Below are 21,633 nucleotides of genomic sequence, written 5' to 3'. Positions count from 1 at the left end.
GGCCGGTATTACCGGTATTTGAGAGTACTCCTGTATTTTAATCCTGGTATTTTCCGGTATTCCCGGTATTTTCCGGTATTTTCATTTATTTATTTTTTTGAAATTTTTTTAAATATTTTTTTATGATACTTTAATGTTAGTTTTTGTTATTTGTGTAATTTAAACCTTATATTATGTTATGAAATACCTATTTGTTATTATTTTTGAGTGAATTATAATTGTTTTTTGACTATTTTCGTTAAATTGTAACAAATTTTGTAGAATAATAATAAACTAAACTAAAATAGTCGTACCGACCGGTATTTTCGGTAATTCCGATAATACCAGTAATACCGGAAATTTTTTTTCATACCGGTATAATTAAAATACCGGTTTTTAAAACATGCGCGCACCTCTATTCCGCTAGATAAATTAGTTGAGATATGTACCATCTTAATTGCTAGCTAAATGAATGTGCTTTGTATTAATGTTCGTGTATCCATTATATCTCCCTTCATTTTTATAGCCATTGCCACCTATTTTAAACAAAAAAAAAAACTGAGTTCATTTGTTTCACATATATAGTATTTTTTTGGAAAGCAAAAACTTGTATAATTAATGTAAATTCATTGTAATATATGTGAATCAAATTTAAACCATAAGTCATTTGGTATATTAACAGTACATATATTTAGAAAATACTAGTATATATATAATATTATAGTCACACCTCTTCTAATGAAGCATTACCAGCTCTTTCGCCAATTCCATTTATCGTTACATCTTCTTGTCTGGCACCCGAATAAGCCCCCTGGAACGACACATACATTATTAAATAGAGAAAAATGACTAACAAATAACATCATTTGATGCGTATATATTTTTGATTTTTTTTTTTTTTAACATTACATGTGTATATGCATGTACCTGTAAAGTATTGGCAGTAGCAAGTCCTAAATCATTATGAAAATGGGTAGGCCTGTAAACGAACTAAACAGTTCACGAACAATTCATGAATCGTTCGGTGGGAAGTTCGTTCGTTTAGTTAAATGAACGAACATGAACAAAGCTCTCGTTTGTTCATTACGTTCGTGAAGATTTGATAATCTGTTCGTGAACAATAGTTTGTTTATGTTTGTGAACATTTGTTCGTTATGTTCATTTACAAATATAAATATTTGCTTTATAATATATATATATATAGGGATATAGGATGAGTGAGATATTTTAAGATCACCTCTTATTTTAGGACCAACTAAGACTATTGATTTTTGTACACCATCATCATCTACTATGATATACAAGGTTTTTTTGTAAAAACACTAAGACTTTCTGGCGACGGACTCACAGAAAAATCATGTGAATTTTCTGGTGGGCCCGTCGCCAGAAAGTCTTAGTGTTTTTACAAAAAAGCATTGTATATCGTAGTAGATGATGATGGTGGTGTGTAAGTTACGAAAATCAATGGTCCTTTTTTGGATTTTTTTTAGTTGGTCTTAAATTATCTTTCCCCTAGAGATATATATATATATATATGGAAAAGTTAAATTAGGGACTCCTTATTTTAGGGACTCCTTCTACCTCCTTCTCCGGCCACCACCACCATCATCAATACTTATTAAATTGTTTTTGACTTTACTTCTTGTTAATTTTTATGCAAGGAGCCAGGGACGGCTCTACAATGGGGGCAGTTCCATTCTAATTTTGGTACAATGTAATATTTTAGAGATATATTTGTAATTTTGTTCCTAAATAAGCCCCCATTCCAATTTTGGTACAATGTAACTTTTTAGAGATATATTTGTAGTTTTGTTCCTAAATAATAATAATAAACAAAAAAATACATTATACATACAAATGTCATCATCGTTGCTATAAGTCTCTTCTTTGAAAGTATGTTACCTATGTTGGAAGTATTAGTTTTGACATAAAATCTATTATTGGTAAAGTAAAAATCTACAGTTATTTTGATTTTTAACGAAGTTGAAAAAAAGAAGTTGAAGAAAGTGTTTTATCTGTTTGGGTAATTGTATTATACATTGATAAATAGTATAGTTGTATGTGAAAATGTTATTTTATTTTCAAGTTATTATATAATAATAATCATAATAGTCAGGTCAAAATTTATGTAGAGACTAAATTGTAAATCATTGATTTCGATGTACTTATTTATGTTGTTTAATATACGTAACTCCTCCGTTATCACATGCTCTAAAATTGCAAAGACCAATGTTCAAGTTAAAGATAGATGTTCTCTTAACTGGCATCCAGACAAAATTATTTTAAGGGTCTATTTTTTTTAATTCTCCGATGAGAGTTAATTTTTGTTTAAAAAATCTTTTCCACTCAAAAATGACTCTAATAAATATAATAAAAGACCATTAAATTTGCTACCTCAAAGAAAAAAAATTTTAGCTTCGTCCTTGTAATATTATATGCATATGATACGTATGTATTTTGTTGTATTTGAGGTTACGTATTGTGTTACTATGTATGTATGCATTTTTGTTATAGTTATTTTTTTAAGTCAAAGTTTTGCCATATTATTTATTAAAATGGTGTGGATATATATCTTAACATCATTCAGAACACTTACATATGATTCATGAGGATCGTTGTTGGTTCAAGATCTAAATAAAACTTAGTTTTGTCATTGTCACACCCCAATTAAGATGGTAACTTAGGATGCAACAATATCACAAAAACACATAAAATATTACATTTTTGTTAAAGTTATATTTTGTTAATAGTTTTTTGTAAGTGTAAGTTTTGTGTATGTATGAGGTGTGCATTTAATTATTAGAATGGTGTGAATATCTTTTAACATAATTTTGTGAAAACTTACATAGGATTCATTAAGATCGTTGTTGGTCCAAAATATGAACAAGACTTAGATTTGTCAAAAATAAGAGAATAGAAACCGGTGGTAAAGAATAAAAACTAGTTCCTAGCTTATTATCTATCCGGTCTCTATATTAACCAACAGGTTTTTATATAAAAGACAGTAGACCCACCTTAAACATTAGGTATTTATGGGTTGGCCCCACAAAAATAAAACATAGAAATCGGGTGAATTTTTTTCCAATTTAGTGTAGTGGGTAAAGTTATTCACTCAACTTTTTTTTTTGATGTTTGTTGATTACCCCGTCTTAATTATGATAAATTAAAATTAATATTATCTATCTATTTTTTTAATTATGCATACCATATTGATATTTGATCGTTCATCTTGCTTCTTTAATTACTTACAACAATTATACTCACACTTTACCGATAAAGAATTTCGTCGGATTATTCCTACCTTAACCGTAAAGGTCACGTTTTATTTTTGGATCAGACTGCTCTTGGTCTTCAAACAACAATAAAACTTCACGTTGTGTTTGTCATGTTTTTGTTTGCTGAGATTCCCTTGTTTTTTCTGTGAAATAGTCTCTTGTGATTTTTTTTTTTTTTTTTTTCTGATTAAATTTGTTGATGATAAACTACTCGAATGAAATTAAACTTTGCTGTGATTTTTGTTTTCATATATAGTTAACACAATGAACCAATTAAATGTTGTCTCTCACATGACTCAAAAAGAAGATTTCAATACTATCTCAGGATGTTTATTGATATGTATATGGTTGCTACTTTTGATATATAATATTAAACCTTTTGTTTGTTTTGGTGAATTTAAGTATGTGTTTTGTTTTGATAATTTGATATGGTTGTTTGTGGAAAATGTTTCTAGTTTTTACGTTGTGGTAGTTGACTACTTGACTCTCAATTAGCTGATTTTAAGATTGTATCACGACAATCCATTTTTTTTAACGACAAATTTGGATTACTGACGAACCAGGAGTATCATCGTGTCACCATAATACCACCCGATCTTATCCCTACTAGACAATAATGTCAATATACCAATTCAAACAGAAACTCAATAATTATAAGAAAACTATCTTTATGAGATTCGAACCCATAACCCTATGATCACTAGGTCTTATCTCACCACCAAGATGTCACTAGGCTATTAAACCATCCATTGAGGTGACAACAATGGACAACTTAACTGACACCTATCATGCCCTGTTGGGGTTTGAAATTTGAACAATGTTTTGATCACTTTAAGGACTGCTATGGTACAGTAGAAATATAACTTCATCTCGACTCTTGACCATAGTTCCTCAAAGATGCTTCAAGAGTTCAAGCATCTGTAACTAGACATCGACGTTACATCGAATTGTATAGTTTAAGATGTGTAACACAATTGATAAAGAAGCGCCGCACAGAACTACCATTAAGCAATTCTAATGTAGTACATAAAACCTTTAACATTATAACAACAATTACAATTCAAATAAGTTCCTTGTGAAGACAAAAAAAAATAAAAATAGTCAAACTAAGTGTCAAAATATTTTAAATCTCAACTTCCCACTAATACGACTAGGTTAGAAGCAGGAGCAGGTGAAATTGTATACCAACACAAAATAGAGCGGTGCTCTATAGGTCTAGTAATTTAGCTAAGGCGTTTTCTGAGTACAGCTTCAGCGCGTTGCTCGAACTTTGGTAGGACCCAATCATGCTGAACTATGTCAAGACCATCTTTTTCTGCACCCAAACTCTGTACACAAAGCAATATAATAGAAATTGTTGATTCATGATGCAAAATGACAACCCAGGGGTCTCTGCCTACATGTCTGTGCATGTTAATTTGGTGTATATTAAATGTTTTCATGGGGAAAAATAAGAGGAACTTTTAAGTTCAATTTTTCAATAGTATGATCAAATCAAATTATCAAAAAGGTTATGTCATATAATAGAAAGTATAGAACAATTCAAAATGTATTACCTTAGATGGATCAAAGCCAAATCCGCTCATTTGCATCATACGTTGTGTATCATCTGTGGCTGCATAGCGAAATGACAAAATAAGATAGGTGGCCATTTCGAACCCAACTTGGGAAGCTAACACTTAACACTTGTTAAGACCAATGGGTACAAGTGTACAACTAATTAATTTGGTTAAAATAGAATCAAGCCAAACGGGTTAAATGTGACCCAAAATGTATCGAAATGGCGTAAAACTTTCTAACCTCAAAATAAGATGATAATCATAACAAAATAATTTTCCTAATCATAATTATAAATAAGTACTAGTACTTTTTGTATGATTAAAGAAACAGGAAAGACAGAAGTTTTGTGAACAGTCTACCCGGACTGCAACACATTTTTACCTGTGATATATCACCCTTAACTACTACCCACCATGCCCACTTTGCCACCGCTAGAGTAGATGCAAACGAACCCCCAATCAATCGCTGAATCGCATAACAAATAATCGACAAGACCTCATTTTCAAAGAGACGCCAAAAGTGCAAAGTACATACTTACCGTTTTCTTCTCCAAGGATGAGACTAAACAAGCCTCTCAAACCAAAGAGATTAAGAAAGTACCTGATAAAGCCAAAAATACCATCATCAGCCTCAATATCATTTGTGAATAAAGCAGAGATAAAGTGTTTTCAACAGGAAACTTATCTATGTTTTAAAAACACATTACATACCATGAGCGACTGCTAACATAGCTGACATCAACAGTACTTAAGTCGATCCCATTCTGTAACATGGACCTAAACCTTTGAGTCAATGGGAAAGGTATCTTTGCTGGAAATAAAAATGAATCAAGATTTAGACATCATCAGAATAACGTAAAGGTGATAATCAATATAAATATTACATAATTGATACTACACATAAGGGACATGGAATTAGTATGCTATATGTTTACAAGACAAGTCGCTAAAAGAGGGTATACCTGCTACAAAGCCGGAAAAGAAGAAGTTAACCCACGCAAACGTGAGGGTCTAGCAAAAGTGGAGATAAGGATCAGAGCCGATATAAATAAAAACAGCAGATTTGCTAAAATACACTAATTATCAATGTAACACAATCATACCTGTGGTATGATCATCGAAAGATTCTTTTTCATCATATCCATAGCCATGTTTGGATCAGAGAACATTTGTGCTTGTGGATTCTGAGCCTGGCCCTTTGGAACATGAAGTAAACCATTTTCCTACAAATCCACGAGCAATGTCATCATATGAATGTACATGCTTTAGCAATTCAAATGTTTTAACTATCTTTACTCCTTTATAAAACAAACTACCCCCTTTTAAACTTTCTATCATTATAAAACCCAAAATATTTTCCAAACCCTATCTACCCAAACTCTCTCTCCTTTATTCACGAATTTAAATATTTCCACCTAAGATATCTATAATATTATTAACGAAAATACGAAATCATTTACAACATATGTTCCTCAACCTTGAAATTACTACAAGACCCACTTTTACATCAATTACTTTTACATTAGTAACCACACCGATACCGCCACCTCCGATGCCACCAGCCGCCGCCACTGCCGCCGCTTTCTGCCGGTACCTCTCTAGTGTATTAAGAACATATATATGCCGGATCCAATAGGAGACCTTTGAAGAATCTTCACACCGTACGAATAGCCAAAGCATCATCTCTTACAATGAATATTTTTTTATGAGTGAAGACAACGCAAGCCTTGCATTGCAAACCGACTCTAAGCTACCTTGTTTGTTGGTGAATAACCAAACTTTTCTTATCCTCTCCTAACGCTTCTTAATTACTTTGGTATAGCTTTAGTATTCTAGGTGTGTTGTCGTGCAAAAGTCATTTTATAAGTAAATTGAAGTATTTCGGATGCAGGGTGACCCGACCCGCGAAAAAGATTAAGTTTGGTTATACAAGTTTCATGCAGTTAGGGAGTTTTATTATTTTGAGTTTATAACAGAATTGACATTTTGTCAAGAAAACCTATATGGTTTTGGTCTTTGATTAATCGGGTGTTCTTGAGCCATTTATTGCACTTCAAATTGCATCAGTTGGTGTCACAGCTCAGGTTAATTCAAATGGCTCCGCGTGACGAGAACCACCTTTTCACTCGTCGAATCTCCGATCAAGGCAACGATGAAAGCGTGTTTGATTCACAAGATCGCAAGATCCAGAAAACTGACTCGGAGGATTTCATCAAAGATGGTATCATTGGGAAAGAGGAACATCTTGGTGACGACGATAGTTACAAGTTTCAAGAAACCGACTCAGAGTTTTTCATCCGGGATGAGATCTATGAGAAGAAGGAGTATATTGAGAATTGTAGCACCCTCTATCAAGCACTTCATGTGTTTGATGAATACAAGGATGAAGAATGGTATTCTTGGACAGCCGAGAGTTCAATCGTTAAAGATGAAGCTTTCGACAAGAAGCCGGGGATAAAAGAAGATGCAAAAAATATAAGGTTCCTATTTTCAAACATAAAGATTCAAGTTTTACCTTTGCTTTGTTTGTTATTGCTACATTTGTACCATATGCGAAAGGCAGAGAAAGTGAATTTTAGGGTGGTTAAAGGATTTTTTTAACTTTAAAATTTCAAGATATTTTTATTAATTAGGTTGGCCATGATGTAAATAAACCTATTGAAAAGATAAAATCTTTTCAATTATAGGGTACAAACAAAAGGTTATATTAGGCATCATTGTTGGCATTTCTATGGGGTTGAAGTTTACATCCGATCGTCATGATTTATCTAAATTGGCTTTTGGTGGACCTATTGAAAAACAAGAACAGTATGTGGATATGTGGATGGGCTGAATAAACAATTCAATTTGGCTCCATTGTTGTCAACTTCGAAGTTGTAATTTTTGATACTAAAAAGACGAAGGAAGGTCCAGAGTCAGTTGACATCCATGTTCCATATGACCCAGATGGGTGTGGGTTGCAAGTTTGCAAAAAACTCGAGGACGAGTTTTTTTCGAAGAGGAGGAGAATGATGCAAGGTGACCGGACCCGCGAAAAAGATTAAGTAATTAAATCTTTATCTTTCTTTTTATTTAAACTATTTGATTGCATTAACTATATTAAGGTTGATTTGTGTCTATCTTTAATTAATTATGTTGCCTAATTTCAAGGCTTATTTGTAATACAAGTTTCATGCCTAACATGTATTTGGGAGCTTATATATATGGTTTCACAAATTCTAATTGGGGGAGTTTTATTATTTTGAGTTTATAACAGAATTGACATTTTGTCAAGAAAACCTATATGGTTATGGTCTTTGATTAATCGAGTGTTCTTAAGCCATTTGATTGCATGTGAAACTGCATCAATTTCACTAGCAATAAATGCTACGGACAAGTAGTTAAATTTATAAATACTTTAGCTAACGAACCAGGGTTTTGTATGCATAAAGCATTCGCCTAATACCTCGGCTTTTGGATCCTTATCGCCTAGGAGCACCTAACGCCTTCTAAAGCCAAAAGACTAAACATCCCTAAGCATTTTCCAATTTCATGTCCCGGAAGTTGGTTAAACAATACAAATTTCCTAATAGTAATACTATATTTAATGCCAATCACGCTCTACTACCCGCCTCGCTAATTAGATCAACTTTCACAAATCATATAACGCGTTTTGGCTAGCTCATGTCACTTAGCTATGCTACCTCTAACTGTCACCAACAACTATCAAATGGCAACTTTTAAAACATTATTATAATTCGAACTAGGATTATATATATAATGTATAGCGAAGGAAGGGAATACCTCATTAGTATAATACAATTTGCGGGCACGAAAAGCTTTAACAGGTATGAAATTAGCAGCAGCTCTTAAATTCCTAGCCCTAATTATAACCTGCCTATAAATTATTAATCAAACAAAAAATCATATAATCAGTAAATAATAATAGTAATAATTAGGTATAAATATCGAAGAAAAATAAAGACAGAAATACCCTTCTTTGATGATTTTGGGATCAGGAGATTGAGTGGTGCGCATGAGTTTAGAAACAAAGTAACGGAGGATTCCGATGAGAACCATAACCACTGATAACGGTATTAATACCCAGTCTCTAATTGCTGTATCTAATACTAAATCTTCCGCCATTTTTTTTTTACTCAATTCGATCAGATTCCAATTGAATCCAATCCAATCTGATCGGATATTTTGTTTTCTTTCTTGTTTACCACACTGTCTGTGTGTGTTTTTGTGTGTTGGGGTTTTATGATGTGTTGAGTCTTTACTTTAGTTTTGGCCGTCAGATTGTTATATCTCCTTAGTGGGCTTTCACTTTTTAATAACAAGCCCAAAAGGCTCTTAGGAGTAATGTGTCATTTTTCACTTTTTTCTGGTTCCAGAATGTCCCGGAACATTCGAAACGTTGCCCCGAGGGATGTTTTGGAGAGAGAAAGAGAGTGGGGCGTGAAGAATAGGATGGGCGAAAAGGGGTGTGAAGATGACCTTTTGTTTTTGCTCATTCACACAACCACCACTAGTCTGGCCCACAAAAAGACAAACTTGACCCACAAAGAAAGCTTTATTTTTTAAAGCTTTACTCCAACAAAAATTGAGAGAAAGCCCCTTAATGATTGGACTCTCATGTATCGTGAGATGCCCCTAGGAAGAGCTTTAAAAAGAAGCCTTGTTCCGGGTAGTCTAACAACTAAACATTTAGAAGATGTTTTTAGGACAGGGCTGGATATTGAACCGATCAAATGGGGTTTAACTTCAAAGTAGGGATGGGCATGGGACTGATCTTGCCTCATATCGGTCCCGGTACTAACGGTATTAGCTTTGAAAATCACCAAAATGTGGTATTGTGTTATTAGGACTGTAAACGAACTAAATAGTTTATAAATTATTTAGCGGAAAGTTCGGTCATCCATTTACAGTGACAAAGTCACATTGGTAAGAGAATGTGGCAAGGCCCACCCCATACACATTATTAGTCATAATATTTACATGTAGAATTTTATAGAATTTTGATTTATACTCCAACTAGCTAGTCAATCCGGGTTCCACCCTGGTTAACTTATAAACGTTTTGTAAATAAACCGAATAATACCTGGTAGCTTCAAAATATGTTGTCATATTCAAATATATAATAATAGCGTTAAATAAGTTAAAACGTTGTGATAAATTATATAAAAACGGAAGTAAACGGAAACAAAAGTTGTATAGTTGTGGATACACGTTGAAACACATACGGTCGTAAAAGCAAAAAAGTAAAACTGTTATCCGAAAAGACATCATAGTTTTCGGCTTATTATGACGAAAAACTAAATTTATTAAAATCTTACATAACAATGTGAGCATTTAATAAAAGTTTATATTAGTGATATATAATTAGAAAATGAACGATATTTTAAATTTTAAAACTATACGTTGTAATCATTTGAAAACTAAAATTTATGTGAAAACTATAAAAACTTGTCAAATAACAGTGTGTTATGAATTTAACACAATGTGTTTCTAATGTGTTTTTAGAAAACTCATTATGTTAAGTTCATATCACGGTGTGTTTAAACAAATTTCTGATTTTCATGCGCTATCAAAAGTACAATGTGATTAAAAACTTCACATAATGTGTTTTTAGGAAACACATTGTGTTTTAGAAAACACAATAAAAACACATTGTGTTATATTCCGATCACAGTGTGGTGGTCAGTTTTCTAGTTTTCACATAAATTTTAGTTTTCAAATGAACATTTCACAACAAAATAATGATGATGTCATAGTTAAATTCAAAAGATGTGTGAGAATACCACATAAAAGAATTTTAAAAAATCTTATGTCGTCACAATTTTTCTTTATCTATATAATGATTGACCCATCTCAAATACAATAGAGTTATTTAGGTGCAATTTTGGATTTTATAATTATGTAAAAATATGGATTATCATCCATTATACAATTTTTGGAGACATGAACTTTATGATCACATGTGCACGAATAGTGCTTTGATCACATGTGTGCAGATCAATCATATGTATGCAAGTATTTTGTAAATTAATCTTTTAATGAGATTGATGATGATCAAATGTATATAGATAGTTATATGAACATTTGTAAGCAATTATATAGTCATATGAACATGTATAACTAATCATATAGTAAATAATTTTAATTCAAAGAAGGTTCCTAAAGATTCCTACAATTTTTTTGGTTCCTAATATAACTATATATATATATATATATATATATATATAGGGTGAAGTTATTTTGAGAACGTTTTTTTTGCGAGAACCTTTGAGAACTTTTCAAATCAAGCCTAACCGATGATTATTCTTTACATGAAAATTGTTTTTTGATTGTTTTCTAAATACTTATGTGTAATTTTGAAGTTTATAATTCTGTGAAGGCATGGATTATCATCTGTTATACAATTATATAGAAATTTAGATTCTTGATCACATGTGCACGAATATTGTTATGATTACATGTATATAGATGTAGATTACATATAAAGGGTGATAGTATCTCTAATATTAATAAAGGAAGATTGTTTCTAGAACAAAAAATCTTATGTGTCATATTGTAATTCTTTCCTACATTCTATATAATTAAAGATGATGTCACATTACAAAAATATAATTATTATAATCTAGCATTTTCTTTATTTAGTCATCATAGTTTAGATTTTCCACTTAAGTTTTGATAAAATATTTATAAATTAAAATTAAGTATATCTTCTATATATCTATCTTTAAGTAACAATTTATTTTGAAATTAAAATGCATAAGTACATGTCTATTAGTCTACCTTGCTGGTGTATTGAGTTTATGGTTATAAATACGTAAATTATGTTTTGTTTTTATAGGTTGTAGGTTATATTATTATTACATAGTGATGATGCTAATATTATTATACTTTGAAGCTTGTATAGTCTAATTAATGTCCACCTATAACAATTTTTAATAATTACAAATTTATAGTTATGATATTTTGTTCATTATTGAATTCAATATTTGATAATGTTAAGATTAATGTCTACCTCTTATAACAAATTTTATTTTTGTATTTATTATAACGAAATATATTTGTAACTTCTCGGACTGCATCCTGGTTGATTAAGATTTTTTAAAAGATCTTGACACCTCATAATGTTTCTAAAAATAGTTGTAAAAAACAATCCTTCTTTATTATATATAAAGATAAAGATTTCACATAGTAGATTAACATGAATTTTTATACAGATTGTAATTTTCTTCGAAACTTGGATGCACTGTACTTATAAATTGGATGCACTATTTATTAGATTTCATATATTTTTAAAAATGTTTATCTTTCATTTATGATGTCATATTTAAAAAAATCACCTAATGCTTATTTAAAATTCCTAATTTTTTAATTTTTTCTATATAATATTTTGAAATGTTTTTCTATACTTTGTTAATGTAATAGGTACTCTTCATATCAAGTTATAATATATCGACAACAAAAATTAGATACATTCTTTTTGGTTTTAAAATTTTAATTACAACACTCGGATCGAACCTGGGTCGATTAGCTAGTTGAATTATTGAATTAAAATTCAAGATAAAAATTGGATGCTATGAAAGTCAAAGAGAGTAGTTAAAAAGGGAAGGAAATATTGATAAAATAAAATAAAAAGCCAAAAAGGAAGAAAATTAGTGGTTATTGATTTGGGTTTCTAATTTTACCCTTTTTTTTCATATGTTAAACTAAATAAATTGAGATATTTTTTTGGTTCTCATTTGATGATCACCCTATATATATATATATATATATATATATATATATATATATATATCAGGTAAAATAAAACAAGTATTACAATAAAACAAATAAAATAATAGGTTTTTCTTCGGTGATAATCATCGTGCATCATGAAAATCATCGTACATCAATTGTTTCGTGAATCTTCGTGCATCAATTTAACCATGATCTAAGGGTCAATATCGTGTCTTATTTGTTTTACTTTAATACTTGTTTAACAATACCCAACCCCTATATATATATATATATACGTGATGGGTACCTGCGCAATGCGACGGCGTTGGCAGTAACGGGTGGTTCTAGTGACGGTGGCGGTAACGATGTGGTTATTAATCTAAAAAGTAATTGACGTAAATGGTAGTGTAGTTATTTTATGGTTAATGGATGTATATTTGTAAATAACTTTATTAAAAATATTATAAAGATATTAGGTGAAAATATTTAAATTAATTAATAAATGAGAGATAGTTTGGATAAATATGGGTGTAAAATATTTAGGGATATATTAGGTAGATTTAGTGTGCGAGTTAGGAATGTGTTGAAAATTAAGAGTATTTTGGGTATTTTAAAAACAGAGATTTGAAAAGTTGAGAGGGTAATTTGTTTATTAATATAGTGTGTGTGCATATATATATATATATATATATATATATATATATATGGGGTGGGAATATAAGGCTGTCGGGTATCTAAGCTTAGGTGTGAACACTCACATATTGTTTTTTAATCCATAAAAATCATGGGGGGCTCATGCATTTATTCATTAAACAATAAATAATAAAATATAAGTATGTGAGGGGTTTCACACCTAAGCTTAAATGTCGGATAACCTTATATATATATATATATATGGGAAAAGTTATTTTGAGAACCTTTTTTTTTGTGAGAACTTTTCAAATCAAACCCAACCGATGATTGTTCTTTACATGAAAATTGCTTTTTGATTGTTTTCTGAATAACTTATATGTAATTTTGAAGTTTATAATTGTATGGAGGCATGGATTATCATCCGTTATACAATTATATGAAGATTTGGATGCTTGATCACATGTACACGAATATTGCTATGATCACATGTATGCTAGTCGTTCACATGTAATCATAGCAATATTCGTGCACATGTGATCAAGAATCCAAATCTCCACATAATTGTATAACGGATGATAATCCATGCCTCCACACAATTATAAACTTCAAAATTACACATAAATTATTCAAAAAACAATCAAAAAACAATTTTCATGTAAAGAATAATCATCAGTTGGGCATGATTTGAAAAAGTTCTCAAAGGTTATCGCAAAAAAAAAAGGTTCTCAAAATAACTTTTCACTATATATATATATATACATACATGGGGGATGGGAATATAAGGTTGTTAGGTACCTAATCTTAGATGTCGGACACTCACATATTAATTTTTTAAACCATAAAAATCATGGGGGTCAGACATTTATTCATTAAACAATAAATAATAAAATATTAGTATGTGAGGGGTTCCACACCTAAGGTCAGGTGTCGGACAACCTTATATTCTTTTTTCCATATATATATATATATAGAGAGAGAAAGAGAGAGAGAGAGAGAGAGAAAGAAAAGTGAAGATGGAGTTTAGATGGGGAACCTCTCATATTCAAATATTTTAATATTTGTTTGTATTTTAAATAAAACCATAGGGCCCCATGAATTATATGTCGGCCAGTCAATCCCATATTTCATATCTAAGCTTTTTTTTTGGTAAAAAGTAAATGTTGAGTGTGTAATGTTGTCTATTTCATTGTTCGTTATAATAAATAAGTTATTTGTGTTTTAGTATAAATTAGGTAGTATTTTTTGTCTTTCATGATGAATATAGCCATGTGATACGCAACCAATAGATATGGTTACTTAATTCTTACACTCACATGTTTTATCCCCGTGGTCAGAGATCCTTATGAAAACAATCACTGCAATTTTGAATAAAGAAAAAAATTGTTTACATTTCACCTCCTCATGTATCATTTATATAGGGATTGGGTCATGTTGTATGATGATTGTATATTTGTATGTATAATCTCAGTCAATTTACTTGGCTTATAAAATTCAAGTGGACAGTGTTCTCATACGCTGGTAGACAGTCTCCCTTTTTTTTTTTGCCCAATTTCAAGTGATAGACGACCAAACCCATGCATTTATCTACCACATTTTAAGGGCCCGTTTTATTGAAAGATCAGAGTGAACAATGAGGATAACATTTGATGTTTGTTGTAGATAAATGAGCTGAAGAAGAACCATGAATTTTTTTTTCCCCAAACCCGAACAAGCGGTGGGTTTCACAAAAGCATAGCGAACAATACCAAAACTCATACCCATAGTGAATCCCTTACAATGAAGAAAAAGTCACCAATCATCCATATGATGAATGCTCCAATGGTCACTGAGTCTATAAGCTAGATAATCATACACCTAGTTATGGAAAAAAGAATGAAAGCTATTACAAAGAGAATCTAAAAGGATTCCACTAAACACTAGCCAAACTACATTCTGTCCAAGGTTAGGCATTTACAAACTGAAAACAACTAAACATAAAATCAAGAAAAGCGAAATCAGGGACATATTTCATTCGAGTTCTACATTAAAACAACTTGTTACATCTAACCATGTCAGCAGAACCATAAAACACTGAAACTTTAGTAATAAACTACGATTTTCTTCAGAGAATATGTCAGGCGAACCATAAACTATTAGACGGTGAATTCCTATGCATATCTGGAATAAAGAAAAACATGAAGGATTCCATCAGTATAAGTTAAACCAAAGTATCAAGATACAGTGAAAAGGACAAAGATAAGATACAAAGCAGGACTAAAAAAATGCATTTAAATACACTCAACTTGTTTGACTAGGTATTTCTAGAACTCTGAATAATTAATGGTACATGATATCCTGAACTTGCTGTCTTGATTACTTCAATACCTTGGACTAGGTCAACTCAGTTCATGTGCATCTCACACCGTGCCTTTTTTCAGTTTATATATTAGCAGCTGGTTTTTACAGCTTAATTTAACAGTGCCGTTTTCCTTACTTTCCTCCTATTCAAAATCACTTGCACATTACCAAGCTCCATTATTAAATGAGTATCTTATTGTCTAATCAAAATTAACTGAATTACGTATGTGATAAATGTTACCATTTATTTTTGCTAAGCTAAGTGTGCATACAAGCCACGGGTACTAAATTACATTTTGAGGGTACTAAACTAGTCTGCCTTTTGGGGCACTATAACAGTATAACTAAATCATAGATAAGCTGGGGTACTAGAAAACCAAGCCAACCAAGTCGAAGGTACTAGATTACGTTTTCACTTAAAAGAAAAAACTAACTTCTCTTCTTGAGCTTTGAAAAAAATTTAACGATTTCGAGCTTTCTTTTAAACCTATAGGCATACTAACAAATTAATAAACACCAGAAGGTGGTGTTTAGATGTGCCTTTTGAAAATAACTATGTAATATCAGATTTAGTATAATAAAAACACGTTGTCGACGTAGTGTTCAGACCTGATTCTATTGTTTGGGTTTGTAATAGTAAAATTATATAAATGTTTTCAAGTGTCTACCAAATTTGGAAATTCACAAGTACCAGATATATTGACTGAAAAGGATATTTGTTCTTTAAAATATAAACATTTTGTGAAATAGATGTAAAAGTGTCATAAATTAGGTTATAATACAGGGTAAGCAGGTAAATTCACTTTACCCAATCGGTATCTTTTCAACAAGTATAAAGTTGATTATTTGGCCCATATATAATCAGGTCCAAAATGCAAATCAAGCACTGCCATACTGATATGAACCAGAAAGTTAGGGGGGTTATGTGTCTCATAACCCATACTCACATAGCAAACTTTATGTGCTACTTCATGGAGCAGCAGTTTAAAGGGATGAAAAACGCACCAGTCCATGTAAGTTGATAACACTATTGCTTGAATAAATGGTGTCTGACCAACAACTCGGGTATTCCCATTGCAGAAATGGTTTCACATCCAAAGAGCTCCTTAAGCTTTTCATCACATAGAATCATTACTGGGTTTTGAGGATCCTATCAATAACGAAAGATGACAAAGAAATAAACAAGACAACTTTATCAAACTGTAAGCGTGGGAATAATAAGTATAAGCTACTCATGTTACTTAAGCATAATCATGAAAAGAGTTTGCATTCAAGAACGCCTACACAGCACTACACGTAATACAACATCCACTAGACATTCAATCTATTTCCAATGAAATTTACATGAGACAAATAATGTTGCTTTGTCTACCAAATTTAATTACTATAAGCAACCTTTCCATATTATAATTTTTTAAGCACTTATGTTCTCGGAAACTATTGACTCTGTCAAAGATTGATCTACAAAGTTCTCTTTATTTCCCCAACAAAGGATGTTCTAAACATTTGAGGATAAATTACAAGTTCTGCAGAACCATGTGTCCAGTCTAATGTTGCAGTAATTCGGATTTGGGAACACAGACCATAATTTAAAGAAAAGGTGGTAAAATGGGCAGGATGGTTTGGGTTGAAAGAGTTATTCTTTTGTATAGGTTGACCCGGCACACTTTTTGTCCATAACTTGTTAATTCACTAGAAATAACCAGTGTGGAGTATAATTCAAGCTAGATAAACTAGATAAATTAGAAGGATTTTATGTATATATAAGATACGCTTAGAGAGACTAATAGACTATTGATGCATTTCCTCTAATTTGAAGATAAAGCATGGACATACAAGTTTTCTTCATACCTCAAGATTATTGACCTTTATGTACTCCCAAACAAGTCTCAAAGCCTCTGATTGAGACATATCTCTTTCTTCAGTACCCAAACATTTAGCAAGCGCTTCAGAAATTATAACCTGGGTTACTTGGCCAGGAACTTTGTCTGTACTTTCAGCTGCAGCTTCAGTATTGACTTTAGATTTTTTCCGAGATGATTCTTCTGCAAATTACATTATGGTATAGATTAAAATGAATATTGTGGTTAGGGTAGAAGAGAGGGACTTTTACATACTTGTAGGCTCGAGTCGGATGATATGCTTGGCAAGCAACTTATTCATTTTAAACATATCAGTGCAGTCCGTTTCAAATACAACACGCAAAGCATCATCACAAATTATCTTTCTCTTGTTCCCTGGATCCTGGAGATTGTTTTTCTTGATGTAGGCCCATAGCTGCTTCACGATCTGAAGACAATCACATTCACATTTTTAGCAACATCAAAAATTAGCATCTCCCCGTAAATGCTGTATAAAGGTAGCAAGAATATGGGTTGGCAAGTTGGGTACAGACTAAGATCAAAACAAGTTTAGACCAAAATAGTTATTATTTAGGTTCCATTTGAAACAAGTTAGTTCACAAAAAAAACTTTTAGTCCAACTATGTTTATAGGCAATTAGTGTGTTCAATGTGATTGCAAAGATATTGCACTTCAGATAAAAGGATTTAGGAGGTTTTATGCAATAATATTGCCAATTCGACGACTTTCGACCTGCTTGGTTTTACATCAAATTATATGATTTCGTCTGTTAGAGATAAAACATAATCCCAGACGACCCATTAACTAATAAACTTAGATTGCCACCTCTAAGCTATACTACAGCCTCTTCCCAGTTTTACAAGGATAACATAGTGAAAAAGAATGATACTATTTAATTTTGCATAAACTAAAATATGAATCATACATCCGTTCTTGATAATGCTGACTCGCCGACAATAACTTGAAGCTCGGGCGTAATACCACAGAGTTTATTTAGGCCCCCTGGACCACCTCTTCTTTTGGTACCCGCTGAACCCCTGAGATGACATGCAAACAGAATTGGAATCACAATTTTATAATTTTTGTTGTCAACGGCCAACAGTCAACATTATGCAGATGCACTTACCTTATATTGCAAAGAAAATATGAGAACCAAATGCCAATAGCAAACTAAAAAGAACTTAATAAATGCAAGCATGTGAAATCTTGAATTTATTTCATTATTTGTGTAGGCCTAACCAACTATTTTAATCCCAAAATAGAAGACTCGATCACATTAAAGTGTTTATTCATGACATGTAACTATGTTAGTTTATTAGTTCCTCCTGCCTCCTACACATATATGATTACGCTCTCAGATCATGGCATGACGTAGTCACATACTCACATTGAACTCAGATTATTCCGATATTCATTAGGTCCCTAAATTGCAGTACGGTGTGATAGGTTCATTTTGAATTGCTTTGGTACCATATATGATATCATGGGGTACGGTGCAGCCTATAATTAACAACTAAAGCTTCCAAAAAAGCTAATAGTCCAATACATAACTCAATAATGTAGACTCTTGATCCAGCTGGCATGTATAGAATGTCAAACAGTTAAACTCTCCCAAAATGTTTACTCTATCAACTTAATCTCAAATTTAGTTTCAGATTACCACTATAATCAGATTAACTTAAAATGGAATGTGGATTCTAAAATGTGTTAAAGGGCCATTTAATGCTAAATAATTGAATGTAAAGTGCTGATCATAATCGGGAAATTTCAAATTGAAAGTTCATCAAATAAACTTCTATCAATTGCATGTTTGTCAATTAACAAAGTGACAAACTCCAATCAATGGGACAGTTAATAATATTTAAATTAAATTCCGTCAATTTCCATTATTTTTGCGATCTAAACCACACCCCCCAATTTTGGAAGGACAGTACAGCCAAAACATGAGCCTATTCTAGCATGGATCACACCCTACTGCCTATTAGTATAATTTTCAGACCGTAATCGTAAATTACGATCCGTAACCAACAACATTCCGGAAATGCAACAGTACTGTACCTATACTGCAATTAGATACAAAAACGATCTAGAACGCAGATCAAGGGAAGGTCTACCAAATCCAGTAAATCTATCATGTCCATAAAAGCTAATATTAATAATAAAGTTTCATATCATTATTTTTCTGTATTGGGGCCAAGAATCAAAATCGGCACCTATGGCTCCAAGTGATAGACAACTTGCCATCCAACCAGCTGGTGATTGGAACTGCCATATCATATTTAAAATCAACTTCTCCGCAACTGAATGCTACTATCCCTCAAACAATACAGATCATTTTTTACTTAAGTTCCCATATTCCGACTCGAGAGAATATACTCAGATACGCCTAACTGACTAACTCCATACTTGAAACAATTTCTATGATTTCTCGTCTCATACCCTTCATCCTAAAACCATAAAACCATCAATGAAGATAAAAACATGAAAATATCCCATGACAACATTATCTTCAACGAACTTCTATCATTTCCTAAAGACAGAAACAAGTTGAAAATTAACTTTAGTCTGTAAGCAGTCAACTAGCAAAAATTCACAACTTGTTATCGTGTGAAGCAATTATGTTTCATTTCCGGAGTACGAAGTGTCATAAACAGCTCCATATGGTACCCGCATGCCGAAGAATAAACTAACCATCATTTATTACCAAGACAAGCTCGTTAGTTGGCTACAACAAAACATGGGCCTTTGTCGGTTTGTCCAATCAGATAAAAAAAATGACAAATTTACCAATTTCAAAACTATCTACAGCTAAAAGCACAAGGATTTTCTTTCAAAACACGGAAAAAAAACACTTTTAAACTCAACTACACAAAGTCCATTTCTTGTTTCGGCCTATTTTGAAGTAACTAGCACATTTTCAAAACTATCTACAACAAAAAGCACGAAAGTCTTTTTTTCTACAAATGAACAAGTAACTCCTCTAAACTCAACTACGCAAAAACTCATTTTTGTTACGCCGTATATTTGAACTATTTAGCTACAAATATATAATTATAACTACTACTAAAGAAAGTCTTCCCTAACCCTTAACCTACAAACCTTAAAAACAAAAATTCATCAATTCAAAAAAATATAAATTATACAAAAATAGAACAAGTGAACGTTACCAAGGCAAACAAGTTAGGTGTTTAAATCTAAACATAGCCCTTTTTCTATTTATCCAATCAGGGATAAGAATCATAAATGTAAGTATGTAATGATGTCGAAGACTATCTACAACTAAAAGCACGAAACTTGTCTTTTAAAGGCAACACTTCTAAATTCAATCAAACAAAAGTTTATATCTTGCTTAGCCCTATATTCAAACTAATTAGCTACAAACTCTAAACCTAAAAACAATCAAAAACTAATCAACCGGGGAAAAAAAAGTACCCTTTTTTCGGCCTTTCGGTCGATTTTCCGACATTCTGCACTGCACCCATTTCCCCTTTCATTTCCGCCTGCACCGTCAAAGGACCCGAACTCACGACCCCCTGAACCGCGGTTCCGAAATTAAGCTCAACCGGGTGCCTCTGCCTAACCACCTGTTGCTGCCCCATTGCGAATCTTGGGTGCTGCTGAAACTGAGACAGAAATGCCTGCTGCTGTTGCTGCTGTTGTTGTTGATTAAACTGAAACTGAGAAACAACAGCATGTGGGTGTTGTTGGTGTTGAAGGGCAAAATGGTCTTTTCGAATACCCGGCAAAGAAACAGGGTGTTGTTGTTGTGGTGGTGGTGGTTGTTGTGGCGGCGGCGGTGGGTGAGAATGTGGGTGGTGTTGGTTGTAATATTGTTGTTGTTGGTGATGATAAAAAAGATTAATTTGATCACGAATGAAAAGGGATTTATGAGATAAATCAAACCCTAATTTATGACCTAAAAAAACCACCATATCATTTAGGTTTTGTAAGGATGGTTTTGTTTCACTTGTTAAGATTTCTTCAACTCCTTTTGCTATTTCTTGGTCAGACACCATTTCCTCTATCTCTCTCTGTCACTGTCTCTTTAACACATATAAATATTTTTTTATTATTATTATAACTATATAGATACAGACAATAGATACAGAAATGTTTATTTACCCTCAATTGATTTTTTATTTTTTTTTCTCTCCTTCCTCTGTGTCTCTCTGTGTGTGAAAAACTTTATCTTTTTCTCTTTCTCTCACACACAGTAGTATATGTGTGTGTCTTTTTTCTTTTTTCTTTCTTTCTTTTTTTTTTTTATCTCTCCCT

At 32.0% G+C, this 21,633-nt stretch overlaps 2 protein-coding genes across 2 annotated transcripts; both read right to left on the bottom strand.

Annotated features, from left to right (window-relative positions):
* Positions 1-4,274: 4,274 nt before the first annotated feature.
* Positions 4,275-9,074, bottom strand: LOC122581644 (ER membrane protein complex subunit 3). Its single transcript, XM_043753889.1, has 8 exons — positions 8,787-9,074; positions 8,597-8,690; positions 5,917-6,036; positions 5,776-5,824; positions 5,525-5,624; positions 5,353-5,414; positions 4,811-4,869; positions 4,275-4,582 (listed from the first exon to the last, which is right to left on the bottom strand). The coding sequence occupies exons 1-8, from the start codon at positions 8,936-8,938 to the stop codon at positions 4,478-4,480; spliced, it is 741 nt and encodes a 246-aa protein (XP_043609824.1). The 5' UTR covers positions 8,939-9,074; the 3' UTR covers positions 4,275-4,477.
* Positions 9,075-15,039: 5,965 nt separating this feature from the next.
* On the bottom strand, positions 15,040-21,604 carry LOC122582059. The gene is made up of 6 exons (XM_043754407.1): positions 20,791-21,604; positions 18,284-18,395; positions 17,614-17,785; positions 17,348-17,541; positions 16,502-16,646; positions 15,040-15,316 (listed from the first exon to the last, which is right to left on the bottom strand). Exons 1-5 carry the CDS (start codon positions 21,372-21,374, stop codon positions 16,524-16,526), a joined length of 1,185 nt encoding a protein of 394 aa, XP_043610342.1. The 5' UTR covers positions 21,375-21,604; the 3' UTR covers positions 15,040-15,316; positions 16,502-16,523.
* Between the last annotated feature and the right edge of the window lie 29 nt (positions 21,605-21,633).

This window comes from Erigeron canadensis, chromosome 9 (assembly GCF_010389155.1).
Source record: "Erigeron canadensis isolate Cc75 chromosome 9, C_canadensis_v1, whole genome shotgun sequence".
Taxonomy (NCBI): domain Eukaryota; kingdom Viridiplantae; phylum Streptophyta; class Magnoliopsida; order Asterales; family Asteraceae; genus Erigeron; species Erigeron canadensis.
Note: the sequence above shows the minus strand (reverse complement) of the source record. Positions and strands in the feature narration are given on the sequence as shown.

What these genes read in the sequence shown, in the direction of transcription:
- LOC122581644 (XM_043753889.1), bottom strand. Translation starts at nt 8,938, where the DNA reads ATGGCGGAAGATTTAGTATTAGATACAGCAATTAGAGACTGGGTATTA. An exon ending in TATGTTAGCAGTCGCTCATG is followed by an intron (nt 5,415 to 5,524) that starts GTATGTAATGTG and finishes TGGCTTTATCAG; the next exon opens with GTACTTTCTTAATCTCTTTG. An exon ending in CATCCTTGGAGAAGAAAACG is followed by an intron (nt 4,870 to 5,352) that starts GTAAGTATGTAC and finishes TTCGCTATGCAG; the next exon opens with CCACAGATGATACACAACGT.
- LOC122582059 (XM_043754407.1), bottom strand. Translation starts at nt 21,374, where the DNA reads ATGGTGTCTGACCAAGAAATAGCAAAAGGAGTTGAAGAAATCTTAACA. An exon ending in ACCGAAAGGCCGAAAAAAGG is followed by an intron (nt 18,396 to 20,790) that starts GTACTTTTTTTT and finishes ATGTCATCTCAG; the next exon opens with GGGTTCAGCGGGTACCAAAA. An exon ending in CAGCATTATCAAGAACGGAT is followed by an intron (nt 17,786 to 18,283) that starts GTATGATTCATA and finishes GATTGTCTTCAG; the next exon opens with ATCGTGAAGCAGCTATGGGC.